This window comes from Helianthus annuus, chromosome 10, assembly GCF_002127325.2.
Source record: "Helianthus annuus cultivar XRQ/B chromosome 10, HanXRQr2.0-SUNRISE, whole genome shotgun sequence".
Classification (NCBI taxonomy): domain Eukaryota; kingdom Viridiplantae; phylum Streptophyta; class Magnoliopsida; order Asterales; family Asteraceae; genus Helianthus; species Helianthus annuus.
Genome location: NC_035442.2, coordinates 74,349,618 through 74,373,552, shown reverse-complemented (window position 1 = coordinate 74,373,552; position 23,935 = coordinate 74,349,618). Strand labels below are relative to the sequence as shown.

General features: G+C 41.1%; 2 protein-coding genes across 2 annotated transcripts; both read right to left on the bottom strand.

Moving 5' to 3' along the window:
• Positions 1-1,018: 1,018 nt before the first annotated feature.
• LOC110881284 (glutamic acid-rich protein-like) lies at positions 1,019-2,477 on the bottom strand. The gene is made up of 2 exons (XM_022129598.1): positions 1,782-2,477; positions 1,019-1,720 (listed from the first exon to the last, which is right to left on the bottom strand). Exons 1-2 carry the CDS (start codon positions 2,475-2,477, stop codon positions 1,019-1,021), a joined length of 1,398 nt encoding a protein of 465 aa, XP_021985290.1.
• A 204-nt stretch (positions 2,478-2,681) lies between these two features.
• On the bottom strand, positions 2,682-3,935 carry LOC110881283 (proteoglycan 4-like). Its single transcript, XM_022129597.1, has one exon. It carries the CDS (start codon positions 3,933-3,935, stop codon positions 2,682-2,684), a length of 1,254 nt encoding a protein of 417 aa, XP_021985289.1.
• Positions 3,936-23,935: the final 20,000 nt, after the last annotated feature.

Here is a 23,935-nt window from a genome sequence, read left to right as displayed (position 1 = left end):
GTAGAAACAGAATTCAGATTACTTTAAACACGTTTTCTCATTTATATTTCTCAGAAAAATTCGTCAGCAGCTCAGCTACACGATCGACATTCAGACACCAAATGAGAAAACAACAAGACTATATATAGGGAGGTGATTTCGCTCCTAATGACACTGTGTCATTTGGGGTGAAATCAGAAGCTAGTGATTTCGCTCCAAATGACACAATGTCATTTGGGGCGAAATCAGGACATTACAATACAAACTTACAAACAGCCCCCTATACATTACAAAACATATATAAATGACCCCTAGACCCTATACAAGCTTGACTAAGACTAAGACACAGGCTTTAGACGTTCGTGCACCAACAAACTCCCCCTTGGATACAGCCGCAGTCTTCAGTCTTGTCTTCGGGTCTTCAGAGTGACTTGAACGTTTCTTCTCTAGGCTTTGGCTTCTTCCTAAGCAAGTTCCTCAGCCTCTCATTATCTTTCTTTCGTTTCTTTTCTTCTTCAGCTTGAATATTCATCCATTTACTTCTGTTTTCTTCAAGCTTTCTACGTTCACGTTCAGCTTTCCTTTTCTCTTTCTCCTCTAGCGACCACCAAGTTGACTTCCATTTACTTTCAGAGTTAATATCTTTCTGGAAGCAAAGAGTAGCAACTCTTTGAAACTGCATTGCCTGTTCTTTATCTTCAGCCTGATAGTGAATCTTGTTAATGAATAACCATTCAATATCTTTCGCTGAGCAGTTCACTAACCACATCGGGTCATAAACATGTATTTCTCTTATCTCACTACCAGCACGATAAGTAATGACAGCCTCAGTCGAGATGTAACTGTATACCCAGCCCGAAAAGCCTTTATAAAAATCCTGCTCCATCTTTGGAACTGGTATGTTTTTCATCGTCTTCAGCCTTTTAACATTAAGAATAATCTCTTCGACTCCTGTAACTGGATCTACCCTTTGCACTCTATTTGGATAATGCGGCTTCCAATGTCAAAACTCTTTCAACGATTCAAACTTTATGTATCCCTACATCGGAACATCATTCTTGCGAACAGGATACCCTAAAGTTCTTACTTTCGACAGCTCCTCCACATCCCACCATGGTAATGACATTATGTCATATAAACGTTCAAAGTATTGCACCCCATACTCCCTTCTGATCACATATGCATTAACATGAGGCAGGAAACCCCAGCTAATTATGTCACCCAGTGAAATGCTTCGATCCCTTTGATAGAACTTCAACGGCCTTTTGAATTTTCTCTCGTGACTGTCTTTAAACCACTTTTTCCGTTCTTCTTTCTGCATATCCTTTGGAGTACCATCGAAATTTTTATCTTTTAAGATTTCAGCGACTTTTCTTCTCAACTCATCTCTATTCTCTTCGATAAAGAACTCCATCAGCGTAGGATACTGAGAAGTATCTTCACTAACGCTCTCATCATCTGTGCAATCCTCAACCTCAACCCTGTCATACATATCAGCATCCTCTACATACTTATACTCGTATTCTGGTTGGTGGTTGATGTCGAACGCATTTAACTCTTCTTCAAAATCAAACTTGAAATCAGGATCAACCATACGCGTCATTTCTTTGATCTTTTCCAATGTATACGTATGAAAGTGTTCACCTTCTTCCCTGTAAGTATCCAATCTCAGAATTAACTTCTCAGCATGTTCAACATTTTGAGTATCATCAGACTCCCCCTTTCCTTCAGCTCCCTGACTCTTCATTCACAGAATCATTTAGAAAATCATCAACATTTCTTTCACTGGAAGCTTCAGTTACTTTAATTCCCATACCACCTTGAGCATCGTCATCGTCATCATCAGAACTATGACTGCTAGCCGAAAATACTTTCTCATCATCGTCATCATCCTCATCATCACCTTCATCCTCATCACCCTCTTCATCTTCATCCTCCTCATCATCTTCCTCATCATCATCAGCAGCAAGATCTTCTAGAGTTACAGGATCTTCAAAAAGTGCTGATACTGAAGAAATAGGTACTGGATTTTCAATCACTAAGGATGGAACAATTGATCTCTCAACAGCTGCAACACTGCTTTCAACACCTTTTCCTTTATCTTTCATTTGTTCATCAATCTCAGCTTGATGTTTAACTCTCGGTTCTTCAACTGCAATCTCCTCGAATCTTTGTTCTACTGACTTCCCAAGCATATTCTCAACAACTTTGTTTAACATGTAAAACTCATGCTTTTTCATTGCTTTTGCAGCTTCAAGCTCTTTGTTTTTCAACTCGAAATATTTGTTCTGCTCATCCATGCGAACCTTTTCTTCTTCAAGTTCAGCCACTCTCACTTTCAAGATATCAATCTCTGATTGATCAGTGTCAATCTTCTTCAACAAAGACTTGTTTTCAGATTCTAGCTTCTTTACACGCATTTCTAGAATCTTTTCCCGATCGGCTACTTTCTTGATCTCAGCAGCTAACTTTTTGTTTTCATCCAACACATCATCCATCTTCTTTTCAAGCTTCTTAACTTGTTCATCGTTTGCAAAGCCAAAATCTCCAATATCTTCAAGAGTATCATGAGGAATATGAAGACCTTTGTGTCCAGATGAACTAGGTGTAAGTTGAATTTGAGTGAGTGGAGGTGTTTTGAATATTTCTTGCTATGTAAGGAAGGTTTGTTGTTGTGGTGGTGAGAGATGTAGTGGTGATGGTTATCTGGGTGGTGTAGGTTGTTTGGGTGGTGAAGGCTGTTGTGGAGGTGTTGGTTGTCGTGGAGGTGATTGATGTGGTGGTGATTGTACTGGTGTAGGTTCAGGTGGTGGAGTTGATTGTTTACTGGTTTCTTTGGAAGGTGTCTTCTTCAAGACAATCTTGGGCTTTGTAATCTTCGTTGTTACTTTCTTGATCTTTGGAGATACAATCCTTTTCATTGTATCTGCTTTCTTTTTACCGCTTAAAGGTGATTGAGATTTAGAAACATGCTCAGGAGATGGAACATAAGCAGCATCATCTTTCTCCTGTCTCTTCCTCTTCCTTAATTGTTTCTCTTTTTCTGTAGCCTCTTTAATTCTTCTTTGACGTTGAGTCTCATCTACTTCATCATCCGAAGAACTCGAAGAGCTAGTAGTGTCTTTATCAACATCATCACCTTCGATATCATCAATAACCTTCTCTTTTACAGCTTCCACATTAACTGCTTGATCAGACACTAAATCATCAATGTTAAGCATCACTTCATTAATACCAGCATACGGATCTTCTTCCGCAGTAACAACCGGCTCATCTACCTCAGGTTCATCAACCAATAACGTCTTTGTCACTTTCTTTTGCTTTTTCTTTGGTTGTGATGAAGACCCCTCACCCTCCTGAGATTTAGGGGTAACCTTCCTACCTCTCCTCCTCTGCTCTTTCACAAACCAGTCATTTCGGGTAGTTTTGAACTCCTTAAGAGTTTTTAGCTCTTCAGCATAAGCTGCTTCCTTCATTTCTTCTTCGTTTCTCCAGTTTTGATGATCAACTGGATCAGGATCAACGTAGTTTGCATCTTTGATAAATCCGAAGAACTCAGCCCCTACTTTTGGTTCAGGGTGGTTTGGGTGATATCTAGCAAGCTGCTTTAGAGAATCATTACTCATGTGTGACTGAATTAACAAATCATCCTTCAAATCACGTTCAATTTCTGGATATGCATGATCGATCATCATCTGCACAAACCTTGGATAACACCAAGTCCGACTCTTTGTTGTGATATTCTCAGCCATGTAGTGAAAGACAATATGCGAGAAGTTATATTTCTTGTTCAACACCAATGCAGTAACCATGTTCATCTGATAATCGCGCATTGTATCGTAACTTCCCTTAGTATGGCTAAGTGACATTAAAATACAATGAATAAGAAACTTGTGGGGTTTCTGGAATTTTGACTTTAAATAGTTTCCAACATTCAATGCACCCTGGTAACCCATCCTGAGCATACAACCTTTTACCATCCGTTCTAGAAACTTTGTTGGAGACTCTGCATCGTCCGGGAAATTCACAACCTCATGAATAAGCGCCTCAGTAATCACAATTTCCTTCTTCTCATTATTCACCTTCACAATTGACTGAATTGATTTGTTTGCCTCATCATACTTGGAATGCTTCCAGAATCATTTGATATGTGACTTGTACAATGGACGTTGATCAGTCAAGGCCTTTTGAATAGGGATTCTACCCATGAACTCCAAGATACTGCTAAACTTAGCCAATTCAGTATTTTTCTGCACATCCAAGTGACAGCAGCTGTTGTGAAGTGGATCAAATATCACACTTGAACCCTGCAAATCAACAACAGTATACAATGAGTCCATACTTAGAAAATTTCAGCATCATAACAATCACAAGTGAGATTACAAGCGAAATCACTCTAAGTATGTTAGGAGCGAAATCAACCATGCACTCAGAAGCGAAATCAGATGAGACACATTGAGCAAAATCAGGTTAACTTTAATTTGGGGCCGAATCAGGTTAACACAGTTTGGGGCGGAATTAACACATCATCACATTGACACACCTAGTAGCGGAATTAGGTTTAACATTATGAGCGGAATCACCAATACACTCTAAAGCGAAATCACAGAAACATCAATTTGGAGCGGAATCACATGAAAACTCTCAAAACTGATCAAATGATGAAATTGACACGGTTAACTTGTTAGACTGAAAATTCCGACACTTGGGTTATGTTTTAATTTCATTATTGCCTTCTCAAACATCCTAGATCTAAGATTTTATCATCAGGTTATCAAGAATCACTCAATCTGATTAGATCTGTGACAATTATCATACAAACACATGACCTATACACTAAACTGACAACATATGTTTGATTTCATGTTAAGATTTAACAGTTAAAAGCCCTAAATCTAGGTTTCGTTCAACAACAAACGTCGACAGACATGAAATACATGAATCTAAGTCAAATCGGACAGTAATACTACCTTGCCCATGTTAATAGTTGAGCAAACCAACTAATAACAACAAATCTACAAGAATTTGGGCAGCAATTCGGTAGGAAAATAACGATTTAGGGGTTTCGCTCAAGATCGCTGAGAGAGAATTCTTTGGGGCGAAATCAGACAAGTGATGTAGGAGCGAAATCAGATGACTTATATAGCTGGTCTGATTTCGCTCGAAATGGCCCAATGAACTCTCGAGCGAAATCACCTTGAAGCTACGAGCGGAATCAAGTGATAAGCAGCCAGGAGCGAAATCAGTTTATAGTGCATTTAGGAGCGAAATCAGAATATTAATTTTAAAATTTTTAACTTTTTAACCTTTTCTGATTGTTCACCTATACACCCAGTTAACCAAGTCCAAGTTAATGACCTTGGTCAATTGTTTGGCCTACCAAGTTCAAGTTAATGACCTTGGTTGACCGGATTATGAAGTACGCTAATGTTTCAAGCCTGAAAACAGTTCAAATTAATGAACTTTCGAACATTTTGAGCTTTCAAACACTTTTTCAATCTATCACACATGTACCAATCACAGTTCAGGTATCTCCTTCTTACCTAACCCTCATCAAACAGACATGATCTGCACAAGGCTTTGATAATCTGATTCCCAATGTCGGTTGTCGAAAATAAGATGAACAAATAAAATCTTTTTGGATTTTTAACAGGATAAACTGAAATATACACAGAAATATGTACACACAATCTTTTTGTAAGCTTGTTAGGGGATCATATCAGCATTTGACAAGACACAAGCACCGTTAAGCTACAATTTCATACCAAGCCTTAAACAATTCGCGTAGATTGCCAATATACTGATCCTCTTAAATTCTCACAAAACTTTCAATCTGTCCGGGATATGGAATTAATGTTTTAAGACTTAAACCTCTACATGTGTCCCACCTCAGTATATACTCCCGTATCCAGATCCCAATATTCAGTCTTACAGGTGAGTATACCTAGATGATATCTGTAATGGGGTGTAATGCGAGGGCTGTGAGAGCTCGGGTCGATACTTCTGAATACGCAGAGAGATGACGGCTTCGAATTTGGTGGGTCCCTTTTGGGGATCTTCTTTACAACATCACATGATTATCATTTTGCAATGTTTAATCATTTTTTATGCTGAGGGGAGGCTTTACAAGTAAAGCATATGCGTAAAGTATTATCCGGGGACTAGGTCAATATTTCCATACAGCAGAAGTCCCGGGATAATACCCCAGACATCACTAAGCATAAAGACCTAGTATCTTAGAATAAGGGACCTTTCAAACGAGATTTCGGGGGTTACCCATATATCCTGGAGGTGTTCCCCACGTAAATGCAAGTAAATTTTAAGTTTATATCCCAAACTGATCTACTGATTTTGCAAAAACCTATCGGCACATCTTTAGCGAGACTGCTTAATTGCATTTCGAACGTTACATTTCTTTAGCGTACTGTGTCTGCCTAGCTGATATACTATCATTTCCCCTATTTTACACACACTCTTTTTGAAGTTTTCTAATGTTTTTGGATTTTTGTATTTTATCATGTTTTTGTATTTTTCTGCGAATTTCTCCCCCTAAAACTAAAACATATTTTTGTGTTTTTGTTTTTATCGAAAAGCAGAAAATAAACTATACAGAAATTTGACGACACGACATGGTTCACGTCAGATCGCCTCCCTCCTCGGCTTCACATTCTACTACCCTCCCAGAACTCAGATTTTTTAACCCATTCAATTTTAGAAGATAGCAAAATCTCTTTTTGTCAAAGGGTTTTGTATAAAATCAGCTTTCTAATCATCGGTGTGTATGTGCTAAATCCGAATTAACTTCTTCTCGTGACAATCACGGATGAAGTGGTGACGGATTTCGATATGTTTAGTTTTCGAATGGTGAACCGGGTTTTTAGTGATGTTTATAGCTGCTTCATTGTCCACATAGATTGGAGTATCCAAGAATTGCAAACCGAAGTCGCGCATTTGCTGTTGGATCCATAGGATCTGTGAGCAACAGCTGGAGGTTGAAACGTATTCAGCCTCACATGTAGAAAGCGCCACTGCGGTTTGTTTCTTGTACTGCCAGGTAACGAGTCGAGTTCCGAAGAACTGACACCCAGCAGTGGTGGACTTAGCATTCTGCTTGCAGCTTCCAAATTCAGAATCAGCGAAACCTGATATGGAGAAGTCACCCGAGCGAGGATACCACAAGCCGATGCTTGGGCAGCCTTTCGAATACCGTAAGATACGTTTGACAATGGTCAGGTGTGACTGCTTCGGGCTCGACTGATATCTGGCACAGAGACATGTCGGGTACATGATGTTAGGCCGGGAAGCTATGAGATACATCAGAGATCCAGTGATTGATCGGTACAGTGTCTCGTCCACTTTCACTCCACTTTCATCTGGACAAATCCCGTGGTTCTGTGCAAGGGGGGTTGCTGCAGGACTGCATTCAGTCATGTCGAACTTGTCAAGCACGTCCTTCACGTATTTCGTTTGGTGAATGAAGATTCCATCGGGCATCTGCTCCACCTGCAGCCCGAGGAAGAACTTCATCTCCCCCATCGAACTTATCTCAAACTTTTTCTTCATCACTTTTTCAAATTCTTTACAAAGATCGTCGTTAGTGGAACCGAAAATGATATCGTCAACATAAATCTGCACGATCAACAAATGTCCTGCCACTTCCTTTGTGAATAAAGTACTATCCACTGTCCCTCTTGTGAACCCGTTGGTCAACAAATATTGGGAAAGCGTCTCGTACCAGGCTCTTGGGGCCTGGTGTAGTCCGTAAAGCGCTTTGTCCAGTAGATAGACTTTATTTTTGTGCAGTGGATCTGTGAACCCCGGCGGTTGTCCCACATACACCTCTTCTTTGATTTTTCCGTAAAGGAAGGCAGATTTGACGTCCAGCTGGTACACTTTAAAGTCTTTCCATGACGCAAAAGCCAGGAAGATCCGAATTGCCTCGAGTCGAGCAACAGGCGCGTAAACTTCGTCGTAGTCGATGCCTTCTTGCTGACTAAAGCCTTGTACACCAGTCGTGCTTTGTTTCTCACCACGACACCTCTGTCATCCCGTTTGCACTTAAAAACCCACTTTGTCTTTATCAACTTCTGATTCTGTGGCAGATCGACCAGTCTCCACACACCCAGCTTTTCAAACTGTAACAGCTCCTCTTGCATCGCATTTACCCAGCTATCCTCTGTCAACGCCTCTTTGTATGTTCTGGGCTCGATCTGTGAAATAAAACACTTTAATGAGAATTCTTCTTGCAAATAAGCAACAGAAGAATAGAAACATGTAAGAGCTCGGTTGATTTGGTCTCGGGTTTTGACACCACTTTGCAGGTCACCAATTATTTGCTCTAACGGATGGTAAGACACTGTTCGAGGCATGAGGGTGTCAGGCACATTCACTTCCGTTTGCAAGTTTGATATATCAATGGTTTGATCCTTAGCTTCCATCGAAGTATCATTTGGTTCTTCATCAAAGGTCGGAGCGGGTTCCACCTCTGAGTCGTTAGAATCGTCAAATGTTGGAGCTGGTTCCTCTGGTGGTTCGTGAGTTGTTCCACTTAGTCCTGCTTCATCATTGTGAGTACCCTCGGTGGGTGGAGGAACCACTATCGGTCTAGGCACTTGCTCCTGTGACATATATTGCTGGTACTGGTACAGAAGTGCTAGTTCCTCGTCACTCGGCTGGACTGGTAGTTGAAACGACTCCCAGAGCTTGTCGTAATCAAACAAGAATCTTTGTCCGGGAAGTTGTGGAGATGGAGTGTGCTTCTGACAATCCACATGCTGAACTTGAATCAATTTCCCCAGGCACGGTACGAACACCCTCTTTAGCGGGCTTGCGTAACCTACAAAGAAACCCTCATTTGATTTAGCACCAAACTTTCCATTTTCATCAATAAACGTACAAGGAGACCCAAATGGCTCCAGAAATTCAAGATTCGGCTTGTATCTGTGACAACTCGAATTTCCAAGATTTCTGTTTCGCATTTATTGCACGTTCTTGTATTGTTTAGTTGATTATTTGCACAATTAATTGCTATGGAATTATATACGTTTTGGTGCAATGAATTGTATTGTGTGATTGTGCATGGTTGTTTGTTAATTGTGAAAGACTTGGTAAATATATAAACTTGGTGGTGGAACTATGAAATTGTTATGAGATGGTGTACATGTGTAAAATATGATACTTAGGGAGGTAGAGGGTAATTAGTGAAATCTTAGAGATACTTAACCCTAATTCCCTTTTCACTAATCATTCTCACAAAAATCCAAGCACGTACTTTCCTCTAGAAATCATCACCATCATCATCATTGGCACAAGACATTTCCACACTTTTGATTCATCTTTCTCTAGAATCGTTCAAGGTAATTGTTTGTCGATTATTGCTTATTGATTGTTTGATTATCCTTAATTCATGATTCTTGTAATTCTCGAAACCCTAGTTTATAATATGACGGTTCTGTGTTTTCAATTGATGTTGAATATTGTGATGATGATGATTAGTTGTATGTTTGATGAATTGTTTCCTATAATGATTGTTGTTAGTGATCATTGGTTGTTCGATTTGATTTCTGCCATAATTGTGAATGAGATTAGGGTTAGAAACACTGTTGTTGAAGGTATAAATGTAACTGATTCAATCGCGATGAAATGTTCGTATGTTGAATTTCTGTCTGAGGTTTAAGAATTGATATATGTCCGACTTTTTAAAACAAGTTAAGGGGCCCGAGGTTTAAAGGAAGTAAAGGGTCCGAGCTTCTTTATACACATACATAAGTCCGAGTTTTATGATTGTATAACAAAGGTCCGACTTTTATTATAACATAGAGAGGTCCGAGGTTATGGATGCATATATATCCGAGTTTCATGTTTTAACTTCATGGTCCGACTTTTGTGAATTGTAATGGTCCGAGTTTCACATGATGATATGCCCGAGTTTTTGCTAACACCACATGTGGCCCGAGTTTTTATTATGGTCCGACCTTTGAGCCCCTCCCCCTCTCTTGTCCGAATTCTTTTAAAAGCAAGCATCCAGTCTGAGTTTTACCCCTCCCCACTTGATGTCCGACCTTCACACCACACTAAGGGTCCGAGTTTATTGCCCCCTTTCCCCCCTAGTCCGACTTTTGTAAGGAAACTAGGGGAATCTGAGTTTGTGAAGGGGGGGAGCCCTTCCTCTTGTCCGACTTTGTGGCCTTGCTTCCTCTTGTCCGACTTTGTGAAGGATGCCATGCCCAAGCTTTGATTTAAATAAGTGTTGTTTGAGTTTTAAGTTGTTAAGTATGGTCGGACTTTCTTGCAAGGCATGCACTAACCCGAATTTCCTTGCAATGATGCGTAGTATGACTTTTGTTGATATCATTATAGTCTGAGTTGTTCATGATGTTTGCAAAGCTGAATTAAGAACCCTGTATGACACTGTATGTCACCAGATGGCACGATAAGGCATTTTACGTCACCGTTAGCGTACTGTATGACTGTCTGATATGATGCTACATGTTACTGAATAATACTGCATGTTAATGTGTGATATGATATTGTAAGTCACTGCTTGAATGTCAAGAACCTGTAAACCCTAATTGAACGTCAATACTTATCTTGGGTTTATGTGCAATATAACCTAGGTCGTGTGTAACGGATTTAGACACTTGATAAACCCTAGAGCATAGCATACCGAGCAAACCAAGGTGAGTTCACACCCTTACTAAGGCATGGGATTCCTGGGGCTTGGGAATGGGTTTTAAAGGAATAAGGTTAAATAGATTCGTACTGACACTATCACTAGACTACCATACCATCGTCCTCGGTTGTGCAGGACACATACGTGCAATCTACGTACACATATACTTACTACTATCCTCGGTTGTGAAGGATACTTATACATGCTACTATCCTCGGTTGTGAAGGATACTTATACATATTACTATCCTCGGTTGTGAAGGATACTTATACTTAATTACTATCCTCGGATGTGAAGGATACTCACGTAAGATCTACGTGAACTTATACTTACTACTGTTCTCGGATTGTGAAGAACACATATGGTTACGAATAGTCTAGTGGATATACAACATGGGAAGCCCCCACCAATAGAACGTACTATCGGCCCAGTAGAGCCACATGTTACAAACGAACTTACTATTACGCATATACTTTCTGTGAACTCGCTCAACTAGTTGTTGATCCTCTGTTACATGCCTTGCAGGTCGTTAGATACATGGAGCTTGCACAGGGAGGAGCTGGTCGTTGTGGGCTTGGATCGTGATTATCTTGTTAAACACTTTTGATACTTGATACTTTATTACGATGGGCTTTATTTATACGCTTCCGCTAAACAATGATAACTTACTTATGTTTTTGGAACACCTTTCATATGGATTGGGTTTGGTTTAATAGCAATTACTTTTACTATATATATTGTTCTATATGATTGGTGGCTTGATCCTGGTCAGTCACGCTCCCAAGCGGTGATACTCCGCAGGTGGATTTTGGGGGTGTGACAGATTGGTATCAGAGCCATTGGTTATAGAGGACTTGGTTTTAATATGGGAAAACGTTTTTATTAAAACCAGACTATAACCAGAACAGTGCTCTCAACGATCCACAACGACGCTTCGCTCCACGTGCAAGACTCAACATCCCAGGTAATAAGGTTTATGTTTATTGCCTACATCCTAGAATTGCATAGAACTTTGCTCGCAGTATGCTTAGATTACATTGCTCATTACTTGTTGTTGCTTGAGAACACCTATGTGCTTACACTCTTCTGTCATCGCACTACTCGCGAACCATTCTCACTTACTTTACATTTGCTATAAAGGTCATGGCCGGATATATCAACATGACACAAGCCCAGTTGACGGCTCTCATTAACGAACGAATTGCTGCGGCACTTGCAGCCATACAAGCAGGAGGTAAACCCTGCAGTCGTAACTAGGGTCTTTAGATCCTACACTCCTAAACCAACTTTTGTGTTTAACCTTGTCCTATTCTTATACACGATAGGTCAACACGCTCAGTCGCCTGTTTACACCTTCAAAATTCTCAAGGATTGTCGGCCTAGTACCTTCAGTGGAACTGAGGGAGCTGTAGGCCTCCTCCATTGGTTCGAGAGGCTCGAAACTGACTTTGAGGTGCATGATTGCCCTGAGTCTCGTAGGGTAAAGTTTGCTTCTAGAACACTCGAAGGTGCTGCATTAACCTGGTGGGAAGCACAGGTTCAGATGTTAGGGCTGGCAGCTGCTAATGCCACCCCCTGGAACGAGTTCAAGGACCTAATTAAGGAAGAGTTTTGTAGTCGTGAAGACATCCACAGACTAGAGGTAGAGTTCCTCAACCTACAGATGGTGGGGTCTGAAATTGAAGTTTATACGAAGAGATCGAATGAATTAGCCACATTTTGTCCTACTATGGTAGACCCTCCGACCAAACGTATCGAGCTGTATCTCAAGGGTCTGGTGCCAGAAATTCAGAGTCATGTGACTGCAGCCAACCTTGGCACTATCCAGCAAGTCACTCATCTTGCTCATCGTCTCACAGATCAGGCAGTGGATCAGAACAAGCTGCCGAAACGCATCAGTGCTACCACTACTGCTGTCACTACTTCTGCTACTCCCAGGGACAACAAAAGAAAATGGGATGGGGATTCCAGCAGGGGATCAGCTCCAGTTCAGTCACAGGTTCAGCAGCGAAAGACTGACCGTTATCAGAGTCCCAGTCAGCACTCTTCAGGCAACCAGGGGCAGGGTGGATATCGGGGAATTCATCCACTATGTGACAGGTGCAACAGACACCACAGTGGATGGTGTCGCAAGGAACGATGTCAGAGATGTCTCAAGATTGGTCATGAAGCTAAGGATTATCGGAACTCACGTCCTGTAACTCAAGAACAACAACGACCGCCTCAACCTTCACAAAACCAGCAACTGCAACTACCAGCTCCGCAGAACACACAGCAGCAGCCACAGCGTGGGAACGGGGGATGTTTCCAGTGTGGGGCTGAAGGTCATTTTAAACGCGATTGCCCTCAACTAAACCAGGACCAGACTCAGAACCACGACCATGGAAACAGGGACGACATCGGGGATAGCGTTGGGGGAAGCAATGGAAACCATGACGCCGGGGCAGCGTGTACATGATTGGTCAGGGTGACGCAAGGAACGATCACATTGTAACAAGGGGTAAGTTTCTTCTCGACGACTTTTATGTTACTGTCTTGTTTGTTTTGGGTGTGGATACCAGTTATATGTTCTTGAAAGATAGTCAAATGTCGTAGTGTTAGCTTATGTTGCAAGTCTAGAGGCCATTCATAGTTCTGGATTGTAATCTTATCCTCGCTGGTCAGACGTTTCCTATCGACCTCATTCCTACAGTTCTGGACAGCACCTATAGCACGCGCACCTTATCGTTTAGCCCCAACCGAACTGGAAGAACTGTCAAAGCAACTGCAAGAGCTCTTGGATAAGGGCTTTATTCGTCCAAGCTCTTCGCCTTGGGGAGCTCCAGTACTATTCGTGAAAAAGAAGGATGGCACTTTCAGAATGTGCATTGATTATCGCGAACTGAACAAGGTCACGGTGAAGAACCGCTATCCTCTCCCTCGCATTGACGACTTATTCGACCAGTTGCAAGGGTCAAGTTACTACTCCAAGATTGATCTAAGGTCAGGTTACCATCAGCTGAGAGTCCGGGATGAGGACGTCTCCAAGACAGCATTCAGAACTCGCTACGGCCATTACGAGTTTCTGGTCATGCCATTCGGGCTTACGAACGCGCCTGCAGTCTTCATGAATCTTATGAACAGGGTGTGCAAACCCTACCTTGACAAGTTCGTCATTGCCTTCATCGACGACATTCTGATCTACTCCAAGAGTCAGGAGGAGCACGAGCAGCACTTACGTCTTATCTTGGAACTTCTTCGAAAGGAGCAACTGTACGCAAAGTTTTCAAAATGCGACTTCTGGCTTCGTGAAGTCCACTTATTAGGTCATGTGGTGAACAGGGATGGGATTCATGTCGATCCATCCAAGGTAGATTCGATCAGGAACTGGCCTACACCGCGTACACCAACGGAAATACGCCAATTCTTGAGTTTGGCGGGGTATTACAGGCGATTCATCAAAGACTTTTCGAAGATCGCACAGCCGCTTACACTACTGACACAGAAAGGTGTCACCTACCGTTGGAGAGAGTCCCAGGAAACCGCTTTTCAGTACTTAAAGGATAGACTATGCAGCGCACCTATTCTCTCATTGCCAGAGGGCACGGATGATTTTGTGGTCTATTGTGACGCATCGATACAGGGGCTTGGTGGTGTATTGATGCAGCGGGATAAAGTTATTGCCTACGCCTCTCGTCAACTCAAAGTTCATGAACGGAACTACACGACGCACGATTTAGAGCTGGGAGCTGTTGTTTTCGCGCTCAAGATATGGCGACACTACCTGTACGGTACCAAGTGCACAATTTACACCGATCACAGGAGTCTCGAGCATATTCTTAAGCAGAAGGATTTGAACATGCGTCAACGACGATGGGTCGAGTTACTCAACGATTGCGAATGCGCCATCAAGTACCATCCAGGCAAAGCCAATGTTGTGGCTGACGCTCTCAGTCGAAAAGACACTCTACCTAGGCGTGTACGAGCTTTGCAGCTCACTATTCAGTCTGATCTTCCTGCACAAATACGAGATGCTCAGGTGGAAGCATTGAAACCAGAAAACGTAAAGGCTGAAGCCTTGCGCGGCTCAAGACAACGATTAGAACAGAAGGAAGACGGTGCTTACTATGTAACGGGGCGCATTTGGGTCCCATTCTATGGCGGTCTACGCGAACTTGTGATAGATGAAGTGCACAAGTCTCGCTACTCAGTACATCCAGGGTCGGATAAAATGTACCATGATATTAGAACAACGTATTGGTGGCCAAACATGAAAGCTCTTATCGCAACTTACGTCAGCAAGTGTTTGACTTGTGCGAGAGTCAAAGTTGAATACCAGAAACCTTCAGGCCTACTTCAGCAACCCAGGATACCACAATGGAAATGGGAAGAAATTTCCATGGATTTCGTTACAGGCCTACCTAGATCCCAGCGTTGGAACGATACTATTTGGGTGATCGTGGATCGACTCACCAAGTCTGCTCACTTCCTAGCAATCAAAGAAACAGACAAGTTTTCCACACTAGCAGACCTATACGTAAAGGAAATAGTCTCGAGGCACGAGGTGCCCACCTCCATCATTTCGGATCGGGATGCACGATTCACGTCAGAGCTATGGCAAGCGATGCACAAATCTTTTGGCTCACGATTAGACATGAGCACAGCATATCATCCTCAGACGGATGGGCAGTCTGAGCGCACGATTCAAACTCTAGAAGACATGTTTCGAGCGTGTGTTATCGATTTCGGCAACGGCTGGGAAAAGCACCTCCCTTTAGTGGAGTTTGCATACAATAACAGTTACCACACCAGCATTCAAGCCGCTCCATTCGAGGCATTGTACGGACGTAAATGCCGGTCACCTCTCTGTTGGGCAGAGGTGGGGGATAGTCAGATTACGGGTCCAGAGATTGTAGTGGACGCCACAGAAAAGATTGCACAGATACGACAACGCATGGCGGCAGCACGCGACCGCCAGAAAGCCTACGCGGATAAGCGTAAGAGGCCATTGGAATTTCAGGTCGGGGACCGGGTTTTACTTAAAGTCTCACCCTGGAAGGGTGTGGTTCGATTTGGTAAACGAGGCAAACTTAATCCATGGTATGTTGGACCGTTCGAAATCACTGAAAGAATAGGCCCAGTAGCCTACAGACTGAACCTACCAGCTGAACTCGGTGCAGTTCACAATGTATTTCACGTGTCGAATCTGAAGAAATGCCTATCAGATGAGACCCTCATAGTTCCTTTTAAGGAACTCACTATCGACGAGCGGTTGCAGTTTGTCGAGGAGCCGGTTGAAATCACGGACCGGGATGTTAAGGTCCTCAAGCACAAGAGCATCCCTCTTGTTCGAGTTCGTTGGAACTCCCGACGTGGCCCAGAGTACACCTGGGAACGCGAAGACCAAATGAAAGAAAAGTACCCCCAGTTATTCGAAAACCGTGCAACCACTACTGAGACTGAACCTACTACTGCGGAATTTCGGGACGAAATTCCAAATCAACGGGGGGATGATGTGACACCCCAGGAAAACCAGTGAACAATACAGCTTACCTAGCTTCCTCAGTAACCGCATGCTAAATTTCAGGACGAAATTTCTTTTAAGTTGGGGATAATGTGACAACTCGAATTTCCAAGATTTCTGTTTCGCATTTATTGCACGTTCTTGTATTGTTTAGTTGATTATTTGCACAATTAATTGCTATGGAATTATATACGTTTTGGTGCAACGAATTGTATTGTGTGATTGTGCATGGTTGTTTGTTAATTGTGAAAGACTTGGTAAATATATAAACTTGGTGGTGGAACTATGAAATTGTTATGAGATGGTGTACATGTGTAAAATATGATACTTAGGGAGGTAGAGGGTAATTAGTGAAATCTTAGAGATACTTAACCCTAATTCCCTTTTCACTAATCATTCTCACAAAAATCCAAGCACGTACTTTCCTCTAGAAATCATCACCATCATCATCATTGGCACAAGACATTTCCACACTTTTGATTCATCTTTCTCTAGAATCGTTCAAGGTAATTGTTTGTCGATTATTGCTTATTGATTGTTTAATTATCCTTAATTCATGATTCTTGTAATTCTCGAAACCCTAGTTTATAATATGACGGTTCTGTGTTTTCAATTGATGTTGAATATTGTGATGATGATGATTAGTTGTATGTTTGATGAATTGTTTCCTATAATGATTGTTGTTAGTGATCATTGGTTGTTCGATTTGATTTCTGCCGTAATTGTGAATGAGATTAGGGTTAGAAACACTGTTGTTGAAGGTATAAATGTAACTGATTCAATCGCGATGAAATGTTCGTATGTTGAATTTCTGTCTGAGGTTTAAGAATTGATATATGTCCGACTTTTTGAAACAAGTTAAGGGGCCCGAGGTTTAAAGGAAGTAAAGGGTCCGAGCTTCTTTATACACATACATAAGTCCGAGTTTTATGATTGTATAACAAAGGTCCGACTTTTATTATAACATAGAGAGGTCCGGGGTTATGGATGCATATATATCCGAGTTTCATGTTTTAACTTCATGGTCCGACTTTTGTGAATTGTAATGGTCCGAGTTTCACATGATGATATGCCCGAGTTTTTGCTAACACCACATGTGGCCCGAGTTTTTATTATGGTCCGACCTTTGAGCCCCTCCCCCTCTCTTGTCCGAATTCTTTTAAAAGCAAGCATCCAGTCCGAGTTTTACCCCTCCCCACTTGATGTCCGACCTTCACACCACATTAAGGGTCCGAGTTTATTGCCCCCTTTCCCCCTAGTCCGACTTTTGTAAGGAAACTAGGGGAATCCGAGTTTGTGAAGGGGGGGAGCCCTTCCTCTTGTCCGACTTTGTGGCCTTGCTTCCTCTTGTCCGACTTTGTGAAGGATGCCATGCCCAAGCTTTGATTTAAATAAGTGTTGTTTGAGTTTTAAGTTGTTAAGTATGGTCAGACTTTCTTGCAAGGCATGCACTAACCCGAATTTCCTTGCAATGATGCGTAGTATGACTTTTGTTGATATCATTATAGTCTGAGTTGTTCATGATGTTTGCAAAGCTGAATTAAGAACCCTGTATGACACTGTATGTCACCAGATGGCACGATAAGGCATTTTACGTCACCGTAAGCGTACTGTATGACTTTGTATATGACTGTATGCGGTTATGTGATACTGTCTGATATGATGCTACATGTTACTGAATAATACTGCATGTTAATGTGTGATATGATATTGTAAGTCACTGCTTGAATGTCAAGAACCTGTAAACCCTAATTGAACGTCAATACTTATCTTGGGTTTATGTGCAATATAACCTAGGTCGTGTGTAACGGATTTAGACACTTGATAAACCCTAGAGCATAGCATACGGAGCAAACCAAGGTGAGTTCACACCCTTACTAAGGCATGGGATTCCCGGGGCTTGGGAATGGGTTTTAAAGGAATAAGGTTGAATAGATTCGTACTGACACTATCACTAGACTACCATACCATCGTCCTCGGTTGTGCAGGACACATACGTGCAATCTACGTACACATATACTTACTACTATCCTCGGTTGTGAAGGATACTTATACATGCTACTATCCTCGGTTGTGAAGGATACTTATACATATTACTATCCTCGGTTGTGAAGGATACTTATACTTAATTTCTATCCTCGGTTGTGAAGGATACTTATACATATTACTATCCTCGGTTGTGAAGGATACTTATACTTAATTACTATCCTCGGATGTGAAGGATACTCACGTAAGATCTACGTGAACTTATACTTACTACTGTTCTCGGATTGTGAAGAACACATATGGTTACGAATAGTCTAGTGGATATACAACATGGGAAGCCCCCACCAATAGAACGTACTATCGGCCCAGTAGAGCCACATGTTACAAACGAACTTACTATTACGCATATACTTTCTGTGAACTCGCTCAACTAGTTGTTGATCCTCTGTTACATGCCTTGCAGGTCGTTAGATACATGGAGCTTGCACAGGGAGGAGCTGGTCGTTGTGGGCTTGGATCGTGATTATCTTGTTAAACACTTTTGATACTTGATACGTTATTACGATGGGTTTTATTTATACGCTTCCGCTAAACAATGATAACTTACTTATGTTTTTGGAACACCTTTCATATGGATTGGGTTTGGTTTAATAGCAATTACTTTTACTATATATATTGTTCTATATGATTGGTGGCTTGATCCTGGTCAGTCACGCTCCCAAGCGGTGATACTCCGCAGGTGGATTTTGGGGGTGTGACAGTATCGGTGCAGCAGCTCAAAGCATGTCTTTTTGTACTTTTTGACAGTGAGTACGCGATTCAAGGTATAACAGGCTGCTGATACTGCTTCACTCCAGAAGAAGATTGGTAGTTTGGAATCGGCCAACATTGTGCGAGCTGTCTCAATTAGGGTCCGGTTCTTTCTTTCAGCAAAGCCATTCTGTTGTGGAGTATATGACGCACTAAATTCATGAAGAATTCCCTTCTCATTGCAAAACTCGTACATTTTGTTGTTTTGGAATTTCGTTCCGTTGTCACTACGAATTCTCTGAGTTGGCAGCTTATACACCGTTTCCATCTTCTTGAACAACACCATCAATGACTCAAAAGTTTGATCTTTTCTTTCTAAGCCCACGACCCACGAGAATCTTGTAAAGTCATCAGTCACCACCAAGCAGTATAAGTCTCCACTGATGCTCTTTACGTTTACAGGCCCGAAGAGATCCATGTGTAATCTCTCAAGAGGTAACCTGATCGAATTAAGTATCTTCGGTGGGTGTGACTTCCGAGTCTGCTTCCCCTTCTTACACGCTACACAATCATCATTCAAGTGAAAATTCTTTAGATTTACACCTTCTACCAAATCATTGTGTACTAGAAAATTCATTTTACGAACATGAATGTGGCCCATCTTTTGATGCCACATAATTGTTTCTTTTTCGGTTGCTTTTGATTTTGACACAAAACATTGTTTTTGATGAGTTGTTGGTGTTGCAACGCTCATATCAAGAATATAAAAGGTCGTAAACCTGTGGAGTGCGCAACACCACCATCTCATCAGTGATTTTAAACCCCAGTTTTAAAACCACACACTCATTCTTTGTGAAATGTACACTGAAAGACTTATCACATATTTGCGAAATGCTCAGTAAGTTGTTTTACAACTCTACGATATAGTTCACTTTGTCGAATGTGATGACACCATTCGTCAATGTTCCCTGTCCAACAATTCTCCCGCCTTGATTTCCGGCGAAGCCTACATAACTTCTATTTATTGATTTGACATCGTAAAGAAGAGCTAGCATCCCTGACATATTTCTCAAAGCACCACTATCCATGATCCACTTCGAAAGTTTAGACTTGGGCAGCCCCTGCAAACATCAAATCAATTTATTCAAACAATGACGCCCATGATTTCTTAACCTCAGAAACAGTACCAAACACTACATCACACTTCTCATCTGTTTTAGGAAAGTTAAATGTGACATTAGGAACATCATCTTTCACAAATGGTTTTACTTTGTTGTTAATCGGGGGAAACTCAGCAAGAAATTTATCAAGTTCATTTTCAAACTCAACAACATCATTTTTTAAAAACTTTGTTTCATTTTTCAAAGCATTTTCCATCTTTTTGACCTCAACAGATGGTTTCGACTTCGCAACCCATGATTGGTTCTCAAAAATTTTTGTTTTAGAATAAATTTTTGAAGTCTTGTGAGATTTGGAAGATTCGCCAACCTCGAAGGTCGATTTTGGCTTATCCTCGGACTTCAAAGATTCTCCTCGTTTTAGGATGCGAATCGGAGAAACCATTTGTTTTTTACCTTTTGTATAAATCGGTGATTTTGGTCAAGGTTTTTGAACTGTTGGTTTTTGTACAGTTGGTTTTTGAACAATTTGCTTTTGAACAGTTGGTTTTTGAATAGTTGGTTTTACAATAACAGGTTTCTCAAACACTTTCTTGCACTGTTTAGCCATGTGCCCGATTTCATTACAGCGATAACAGACTCTTTTGTCATACTCGACAAAAGTTGATGCAACTGTCTCCTCTTTCAACTTTTTCGCTGCATTGAAATCATCCACGGCCTTTTGACTAAAAATGTAGTCCTTTTCATCATCTACACTCGGACCAGCAACAAAAATATCATTCATTTTCTCTTTCGGCTTAAACACCTGCTTAGCCGTTTCCTTCTCAAAACCAATCCCTTTGTTTTTAAAGTTGTTCTTCTTGTTATTACCCTTACCTTCCCCTTCTTTCTTTCCCGAACTGGTAGGACGTGATGTAACAAAAGATTTTTTAGGTTTTGCAAAGAATTCTTTGTTATTAACTTCATTAATGTTCATTTCAACCAACTTGAAAACTTTCTCAACATTCTCAATCTTCACATTCTGAAGAGGTACTCGAAATCGGAGTAAAGTTTGTCTGTTCCGATCATAGTGTATACCACCATAATCGGATCATCACTCGCACTCTTATCCGATTTCGGTATGAACCGATCCAAGAAATTACCCTCATCTTCAGACTCACTAACAGCTTTCTCAGATTGAGACTTCTCAGAGTTATCACTCTCCTCATCTAACACTTTATCGACAACGGTTTTGATAACCTGTGATTCGTTGTCGGTGTCGGATGCAGAGAATGTAACATCAATGCTTTCAGGCAAATCGTCCTCAATTGATCTCAACTTGAGATTCAAAGCACCTTCCACCCCATCTGGATATTTTTGCGTATAATGATTCCACATTGGGGGTGGAACGCTCTTAAAGACTGGTGCAACATGTGGCTGTTGTGGGACAATTTGTTCAAGAACATAAGATGAAGCCACATAACTCATTAATTTTTTTTTATCAATTCTCTCGTTTTCAATTTTAGCTAATTCAAGCTCTTTCTTTAGTGAAGCAATCGTGTGAAGATGAAAGTTAACCTCAACTTGTTTATCAAAAAGAGTTGCTTTAGCCAATTTTGTTGCTTTGTCATTTTCAACAATCTCTTGTCGGATCATTTTAATTGACCTGGCAAGAGTATCATAAGCCTCTTTGACTTGTCCAAGGTCAAATTTAAGCATATCAGCATGATGTTTCAATTACTGATACTTAGTGTCTTTCTCAAGACACTCCATGCACGGTTGTAAGCACTTCTGGCATGGTGTTTCAGGGATTGAAACGACTTTCTCAACAACAACCTGTTCATCACACACAATGTTCACATCTTGTTTACCGACATTTTTCAACTCAGACTCAGACACTTTAACCTCCTGAATTCCAGATTCCTGATCTGACTCCTGTTTGACTGACACGGTACTGACAGACTCTGACTTCTCGAGTTCTATGTCTACCTCTTTTAGCTTTCCCATGAGAGCTTTGTCATCGATGTCTTTCAACTTCTCTCCAGTCATCTCTTGTGTCACGTCTATAATTTCCTCGACAACTTCTTTCTTTTCTTCGTATCTTGGACACGATCCAGTCGTCGGTTCTTCGAAATAACCTGCAAAAGATTCAAACATGTTAGGAGGCATTATTGATTTAATAGAACTTGCAAATACCTCCTGTTCTAACTGGTAATAGTAAACTTCTGCAGTGATTTCTTCAATGTCAATCATATTCTCAACAGAAACATCTTCAACAACCACTGAAACTTCTTCAACAACTACTTCCGGTTCAGTCACCATCTCCGGTACTTCAACAATTTCCGCCATCATAGCTTGCCCATCGCTTCCCGGAATGTATTTATCCTAGGTAAAACCTTTGGCTACTTTTTCATCGTCCTGATTCACTATAAGAGCCTTCTCCGGTTTGTTTTCGATTTGCGGCCTCTGAACAGCAGGTTGTTGGTTAGGTCGATGATAGATCGCCTGCCTGTAATAATTGTTTGTGAAAGGGTTCTGATGGTTGTTCACTTCACGGTTAGGGCATTCTCTCTTGAAATGACCACATTCCTTACACTTGAAATAGGTAACCTTTGATTTATCGAACCCCAGTTTCTGATTAGGACCTGAGAGACTGTTTCTGCTTGTGATCTCCATAAAGCGTTGTGCCCTTCTAACCAAACTTGCCATGCACCATTTTATATCAATCAATTCAAGCTCCTCGGGGTCGATCTGGTTGTAATCTTCTTTTGTCATATCAGGATTACCGATCCTACTCGCCACTAATCCTTCATAAGCCTCTAAAACGGAAGCAAGTAAAGCAATGTGTTGTTTTGCGGTTGTTTCAGTAATTTCATTTCCATTCTTAATATTCACCGCGATGTTGCATTGCACCCCAGAAACGTAAGCATGATTGTTGGACTTTGTAGAGCTTTGAGGTGAAGGCTGCTCTTGAGCTTTGAAGTTTGGATCATAGTTCACAAACGGTGAAGACTTGCTTGATTGTGGAGTGTTTGTAGAAGCACTTGAATTTGTATCAGCACTAAAACCCGTCTGTATCTTTGGACTTTGATTTGTTGCAACAGGAGTGCTTCCTTTGTATTAAACAGATACGTCTTGTTGTACATTTGCTGAATTCATCTTCCTGATCTTCAACAATTCCAATTCATGAGCTTCTATCTTTTCAACTCCATTAACAAGTGGAACATATTTTTTCTCTATCTTCATCCAACACTCAAAATGGTTGGCTTGAACCCAATTCTTGAAACGACCCGACCATCCAGCATACTCATCCAAATTCATATGCTTTGGTGATTTTTGCATTGTTCCTAGTTCATTCTCCATGTTGACATTTTGAACTATGCTTGCCGGATTTTGTGTTGCCATCATGCCGCTACCCGCGAAAACATTGTAAAAATCTTGATTTTCCATTTTAGATGACAAATTTCGAAAACTTTCTACACTGACTGAATTCCCAACACGATATCACGAACGAAACGGACTTAAACTCTCAAACCATGATTTTACACTAAAAATGAACTTTCAGGCGAAATCAGAATTTAGGTTTGGAGCGAAATCAACAAAATACTTTCTAGAGCAAAATCAGAAAGTAATTTTTGGAGCGAAATCAGGGTGTTATCTCGAGCGAAATCGGCAATTGAAACCTTTGTAGCGAAATTAGAAGGTAATTCCGAGCGGAATCACCTTTGGAGCGAAATCAGTGATGAATCTCCAGCGAAATCAGAATTCACGAGCGAAATCACTGATTTCACTACTACTGCTCGAGCGAAATTAGGACGTTTGGAGCGAAATCACTGATTCTCCAGAAGCTTATCAAAAACTCAAAAATTTCGAAAACCCTAATTTTTTAGTTTCAAAAATTTTCGAAAAACTTCTTGTTTCTGCAGAACACAATTCTGTACCGAGCGT